Source organism: Dermacentor albipictus, chromosome 5 (assembly GCF_038994185.2).
Source record: "Dermacentor albipictus isolate Rhodes 1998 colony chromosome 5, USDA_Dalb.pri_finalv2, whole genome shotgun sequence".
Lineage (NCBI taxonomy): Eukaryota > Metazoa > Arthropoda > Arachnida > Ixodida > Ixodidae > Dermacentor > Dermacentor albipictus.
This window is the reverse complement of record NC_091825.1, coordinates 144084681-144091982: the sequence shown is the minus strand read 5'-3', so window position 1 is coordinate 144091982 and position 7302 is coordinate 144084681. Positions and strand designations below refer to the sequence as shown.

At 45.1% G+C, this 7302-nt stretch overlaps 1 protein-coding gene across 2 annotated transcripts in view; it reads right to left on the bottom strand.

The window, feature by feature from the left end:
- Positions 1 to 5508: 5508 nt before the first annotated feature.
- The window catches only part of LOC139060600 (organic cation transporter protein-like), a 45627-nt gene continuing 43833 nt past the window's right edge, over positions 5509 to 7302 (bottom strand). For both annotated transcript variants that reach the window (XM_070539751.1, XM_070539749.1), the window contains exon 11: positions 5509 to 7155. In XM_070539751.1, the coding sequence (XP_070395852.1) occupies positions 7071 to 7155 (85 nt within the window). In that variant the 3' untranslated portion in view covers positions 5509 to 7070. The remainder of the gene's footprint in view (positions 7156 to 7302) is intronic.

Here is a 7302-nt window from a genome sequence, read left to right as displayed (position 1 = left end):
ACTCTAAAAACTAGGAAGGGTATCGCAGGAGTGAAGCGGCCGGTTCACTCTTCAAAGCGTCGTTTTACTCTCGCAAAATGTCGAGGAGAGTGAAATGCATTGTTCACTCTCTCACCAAGGAGAGAGTGAAATGTGCTTTTCACTCTCCCCCTTCAGAGAGAGAGAGTAGTTCTACTCTTGCGGCAATAGAGAACAAAACGTAGCGTGATCTTCTGCTTCAACTGTAAGTGGCTGGCCCCGAACATGGCAATGTATCATTCATGCACGCTGAGCAAAGAACACATCGTTTTGCTTCTAAGAGAACAGGCCGCCGCAGTTTAAGGGAACGCGTAGCGAGCGCTCTACTTTTTCACTCGGAGTTCTCCACCGCGCGCGCGCGCGCTCAAGATCGCGGAACAACACAGCACCGGAGAAAGGTGATCTTTTATTGTGTCTGTAGCTCTCAATTTACTCATCACGGCTTTTCTTTGAATGCCTCAACCGTTGAGCTTCCTGCTTCTGCTCCTCCAAGTACATTTGTCGCCGGTTCCATGTGCCTAAAACTGGTATCTGCAGCTCCTTTGTAATTTGAACTTTAAGGATGTCGCTTTCCTTCTATTACCTCCACAGACAATTCTGTGTGACATGCGAAGAATGTCACAGAAGGGAAAAAAAAAGCACTTAGCAATGTCTGCTATGTCTAGCCAAGTGTACGAATTTAAGGACTTTCCAGTACTTCTAAAAATTCCAGGCTTTTCAATGCCTTGAAAATGGCATTTTAGAAATAAAGGGTTTTCAAGGATCGCTACAAACCCTGGTTTCTAGCACCTAAATAATTTTACAAGCTTATTTTGGCATGGAGTTCGGAAATTCATGCTTTTTAGCTAACGCTGCATCATCTCTGTACATTGAAACCACGAGAGCGCAACCATTTTGGAGTAAAGAAAAATACTGAAAGCTTTTAATACCACTCTTTTTCTATGGAGCTTCGTATTGCCTAGTTAGGTTTACGAATGTGCCTGGTTTTGGTGGGCGTTTCTTCGACATTTTCTGTGAGAAGTAGATGACTAACCCCCGTATTCAGAAATGTATATTAATACAAAGCCCATGCTTGACTTTATATAAACGACGCCTGGTGCGAACGTCCCCCAGACGCTCACTGCCTTTCTTTTGGTGCGTTCACGACTTGCGTCATTCAGATCAAGTCAAGCATGGGCTTCAAGTTATGATGCATTTCTGAATATGGGGGTAAGCGTGCGCTATTTCGGGCAACGCATTGTGCCATTGACACTGAGAGGAAACGGGGAAAACAAAGTTAACGCCCTATACTCCTAAACTTTCGCGTACCTGTGGTGTGCGTGTATCGTGGAAGAAGAAACAGCGCTAACACCAGGACGAAAAAAAGCATCGTCCACACCAGCGCTTCGTGGTGTTGTCCATGTTTTTGCGTCGTCCTTGTGTTGCGCTGTTTCTTCTAAAATGCTCAACCAAATAGCCGGCAAGTCTATCCTGTGCATATATATTGAACACACGTATGAATGTAGATGGTCTTCGAAGCTTTTAGAACGAGCACTGCCACAGGATACGAGCAGTGCACGCGTAACAAGTGGACACATTACTCATTTAAACATGCGTGCCAATGCATGTGACGCAGCTATCGGCATAAGCAGTCTCCAAATGCTGGAATGCGTGCTCTTCGAAACGCTAACGATCCGCTGCTAATGCAGGACAACAGCTCACAGCGGACTGAACCAAACTAATGCACCTGAAAAGAACGCCTACACGGCAGCGTGAGGCACGTCGAAATGCCTGGTACTGGCATCGCAGTTGACCACATACGAATGGAACTGGCGGAAAAAATAAACAGAAATGCTCACCAGTATATGCGCGACTTAAATTCACATACGTGGATGGTTGGCACGATACTTTGTATCCGCGTAATTTCGGAGAACATATAATGCATGGACTGGAAAAGCACTCGATCGTGAGCTGAACGACACATTTGTTATTTTCCTGGGGTGACGACAAGCCGTGAATAGTTCTCACGTCGTCGTCTACGTTGTATTCCTCCGTTAGTCGTAGCAAGGAATGGAAATGATGCAAACGCAAACGTATTCCAGTACACAACAGCACAGCACACTGCAAAGAAACTCCAACCACCGCAGCCGATTCCTCAAATACATTTGTTATGTATATAAGCTGTAAAACAACACGACTGAGCGTGGTGGCTTTGTGGTGTAATGGTTAAGATGTGTGTTTTGAATTGTATAGATGCGAGTGTACGTGGGTTCGAATCCACGTGATGTAAAGAGCAATGTGATTCTCCATAAGTGTGTGATTCCTTCGACTATTGTGTTTTAATTAGATTATGTGTCTCCTGATTGTGAAGTATGCGAAAGTATTTGAGGATTAAATGTGAATTAGCTTTTTTTTCTCCGCAGTGGCGTTCGGGACACATACGCATAGGCCGATTACGAGCCGTCACGACCATGGTAGGCAGCAAATAGCCAGGAAAAATGACTTTAAAATCCTGCATAACATTGCTCACGCCTATTCTGAAGGCCGCTTGGAATCGGGCCACTGAGTCTGAGGAGCCGCCTAGAGAACGGTGTATCAGCGACCCTAATTTGATCTGATTTCCTGCCTGCATGCGTGGCCAGGACTTCGCTAAGAGGGTATTGGGAAGAGTAGTTGCACTTTGTTTGGGGGAGTAGAAGTACTCGGTCTGGTGGAGTGCCATTACCCCTACGGTGAGAGTATTACCACTCTGCGGAAGAGTACTAGCACTCCCTGTGGGAAGAGTATTATCACTCTGCAGAAGAGTACTAGCAATCCCTTGCGGCGGAGTAACAAAACTCTGTCAACAGGAGTTGACCTACTCTCTCTGAAAGAGGGTCGATCTACTCTCGAAAAGAGAGTGAAATATGGGACAAGCCGCTACTCCCTCAAAGGGAGTGCCCGGCACTCTCTTAGTTTTTAGAGTGTACTTCCGACGTGACGTCATTCGGCGTCATTACTTTTTAACGATGCACTGCGCGTGGTGACGGGGCTGAAAACCTTGCTGAAATGCGGTGTACGCTACTACAGTGTAAATTGAGCACCGCGGGCTTTACGTACCTACTCCAAACGCCGCAATGGTGTGGTTGTCGCAAGGCACATACACGCTGACGCACTCTGGACTGATGATACGAATAGAGGACGTTAAAAAATGCGTCGAGAGCATGCCCTATTTGTGTGGTACGTGGCTTCGCCTAAAATTGTACAGCTACTTTTGCAAGCTGGAAAGCAAGGAATGAAGTGTTTTGCTATACTGGTCAAGAAAACTGCTATATGTTGTGAAACATGGACAAGGAGGCGGGTACTTCACATGTACTACTGCGGCGCCTACATATAAGTTAACCTATTACTGCATGTACTAAGGATGCCTATGCTTTGCATAGCATCCACGGAGCCGTGACTTCTTCGTGAAAGCGGGCAGTCGCATTTTATTGGAGCTGGCGCCATAGAAGTTATTCCACATACGAAATAGTGCATGCGAAATGTAGGAAATTCGGTTTTCAATGGTGTGGCGCTTTGGCCTGAAACTCTATATGTGCGAGTCTGGAGACGGTGCTTTTTAAAAGGCCTTCGGAACATCCTCTGCTGATTCAAGAAATAATCTCGTGCTCACTTCCCGGCGTTTCCGGTTCCCTGTTCGCACATCGCGACGCTGACTAAGTCATGCACGTGACGTCCCCTTGGTAAAAGCCGCCGATTGCTCCGTGCACGAGGGACAACAGTTCCAGTGCGTCTGCTAGCAGGCCTTTGCCGTGCAGTCCCCACCGCCCGCTCTTACTCGTCGCCTCTCTTGCCTTTCGTGGGCAGCCAACTGATCGTACAGCGTGCTTCGCACTCAGCGTGCAGCGGCAGCAGCGTGTAGCCGAAAAATGTGGTGTACATGATAAGCGGAAGTTGATGGCGTTTTCAAAGAGAAGTGCGCCGACCTGACGTTAGGCATTGACGTAGTGCCCGTGCGTCTTCTTCAGAAGTAGATGGCCAGGAGGAGAGCCTGCCAGTGGTAAGGGTAGCCCTTTGCTGCACGCCAATAAAAGCTTACCTGATAGAATGATATATATATGTATATATATAGTTCCAACACTAAATAAAATGCTGACTGAGACGTCACCTAAGCGAGTACTGACACTTGTGACTTGCTACTATATTATTTTATTTTGCTGCAAATGACGATCCAGACCCTCTAAAAGCTAGAAAAAATAGTGGAACGTGTCAGAGGGTCATAATTACCTCATTATACTAATTGTTTCTAAAAAATTGTTGGTTTCACTGCGCTGGAGGTGGTCACGTCGTGACGTCATGACACATTGGCTCGCTTCGCTTCTGCGATAGCTGCGGCTGCTACACGTGAGCGCAGCAATAAGAAATACTATCAGTACAGCATTTCAGTTTGTTTCTTTAAGAGCAACGTCGTTGTAGCTAGCATTATTGCTACACGACGTACGTGTTAATCTCATAATTCTGAATTAAGCCAGACATGTATAGCTATTTCTATAGGGAAGATTCAATGGTAACCAAAATGTTTTACTATGTTTCTTGGGAAGCATATTCGGGGGGAAAATTATAAACGTTGATTACGCGTGAGTTGCTAATACGGAAGTAAAAGAACATTAATGGGAGCTGTATTAGTTAATAAATTTTGTACAATATCAACAACGCCATTTTTACCGTGACGAGAAGCTGGCTAAGCCAGAAAAGGCGCAAGAATCCCAGGTGTTCAGACATTAAACCGGAGACTGCCACTGCAGCGTGCCCCATACTCATATCGGGGTTTTGACACCTAAAGTCCCACAGTTTATTTATTTTTATTAAAGAACGCAAAAAAAGAGAAAAAAAATGAGACAGCTGGCCGGCGCCGCCTCGAAGTTCGCGCACCAGAACGCCATGTCGTCATAGAATTTTGACGTCTTTTTGCTCGAAGCCGGTTAATATTTTAATGGTAAGGATAGACTGCATTGTATTTTAAAGGAGCCAGAGACAGAACTTAGCAAGCTACAAGAACTTTTACGGAGCCACTTCGGCCCAAGTACTAAAGAATAGGGTTGAAGCTGGGCGTGTTTGTACGGATGGTAGTGATACAAACACCACAACAAGGCGCTACGCAAGCTAAGAAAAGTAACAGACGAGCGCGGTTATAAGTTATTTTTTCAAATTTTTTCTTTCAGTTAATCAATTATAAGGCATCGCTTATTCTCATGTTCCATTTTTTTTACCTTGTGTGCCGTCTTGTCGCGCACTTTGTGTGGATACTAAAAAATAAAAAATAAAAAAAAATAAATCTGTGACGTTACACTGACGTGCCAGCACTGAGATTTTGGCACGTAATTAAGCAAATGTAACCCCGACATTGATTTTCTCTCCTGATAAACAAAAATATTGAAAATGGAGTTTTTAAAGAACACTTTATCAGTCCAAGTATATTTTTTATTGTTTTGTTTTTTTCTTTTTTAGTTGCTTTCAATAAAGAACTGCAAAGGGAAAGACAACCTCCTTTTAATCACAGATCACATGCGGTCGTATACAGAGCTCGTGAAAAAACGAACCGGAAGAGCGAGAAGTCAGGGCTGCCTGTGATGATAACTACAGCAGAAGAACATCCACGCCCACATTTTTGACAGAACAGCGCTTGTACGGCGCTGTTCCGAAACGATGCTGGAACAGTGGCGGAGCGTTGGTGTATGGTGGAACAGGAGTGCTTAAGGGGCACTAAAGAGGTAAAATACTAGGTCGAACTGTATTTGTAAATTGGGTGGCATCAATACCAAAAGAAAGCCATCCCTGCCTTTGAGAGCAGGCTGGATAGTCCAGAAAACATGCAAACACGGGCTGGTGGCTCCGCCGCCTTGAGGTGATGGCACCGTGACCGTCTCGAGTGACGTCATGAATTTTAACGGCGTCTGCGTGCTCGGGCCTAGTTAATCATTTATGAACAAAGGTGGACGATACAGCTTCCTAAAGGAGCGAAATACTGAGCTTAAGGAGTTTCGAGTGCTTTTACCATGCCGCAAAAATGCGAAATACGGGAATGTGCTCCGAAATCCGTGACGCCACACTGACGTACGAGCTTCGAGGTTTCGGAGCGAAATTCAAAACCTAGTAGTTTGACCTTCATTTTGCCCTCCAGTAACGAACATTTTCTCGCAAGATTAACGGAAATACTTCTGTAAGAATACTTTGTTAGTCTAAGCTGATATTGTATTTTACTTTAGTGACCGCTTAACATCACCGACACACCGGGGTTGCGCTGAGCTTTCTCACTGTACAGTTGCATGACTTCGATGTGTTCCAATGCTGATTCTTGGTCTTTTGTTAGCGTAACTTTGTTTTCATGGCTGAGCCTGCGGTTGAAGAAAGAAAAGGATCAAATGGTCTTTGACTATGAACTCCAGTGCTTAATGAGCAAAGCCTTAGTCTGACCGTCGTGTTACCTTCTGCTCGCACGTCCAACTATTACAATTCCTTCAGCTGCTAATTGACTAGCTCACTCGAATACCATTTTAGTTACTTGTGTTCGTTCCAATTCTTGCCGTATATACTCCTGGACCGCTATCAAATGTGAACTAAAAAACAAAATACTAGTTTAGAGAGCTTAAGTATGTACCAACTGACCCAAGTTGGCACGTTGCTGTAGTACAGAGAGGCCATCATATGTTGGACTACCTAAAAAGCCGCGGCATGCTAGACACTTTACGTATCGCTTTAACGTAGCTACGTGACTTCCGGACATGCAAGCTGTAGTAAAAAAACTCGTTTTCCACGAATAAATCACGCCAGTGTGAAATGAAAATGGCAAACGTAGTAACGAAATTTGCCTTCTCTTCTCCTCTTGCCGTCCGACGGTTTACACATAATCCAGAGATCCGGACGGATGCCTGGCAAGCTGTAAAGGAGCCGCACATCGCTGCTCGACAGCTGCTGGCTGCTCGATAATATGTCAGCGCAGGGAGGAAACGTTGACGGCTCCAGTCCATGGCTTAGGTAACTGGGGAAAAACTTCTCGACGTTCACAATGTGGGCACAATTTTTTCAACAGTTTTTCAAAGAGCGCAGCCGTTCGAGATCAACTTCATCTCTTTCTCGTTTGTTTGGTTATCTACAGTTGGGCATTGGTCCTTGGGCCTCCTGCAGAGAAGAAACGAAAGCAGAGGATAGTGTTGGGATTCCTCCTAAATATGACGGAATAAAGAAGAGAAGAATAGGCTGACGATTTGGGCTATACACCTTGGCTATGCTGAATGCCAGCCAATACACCGTCAAAAACATACAGGT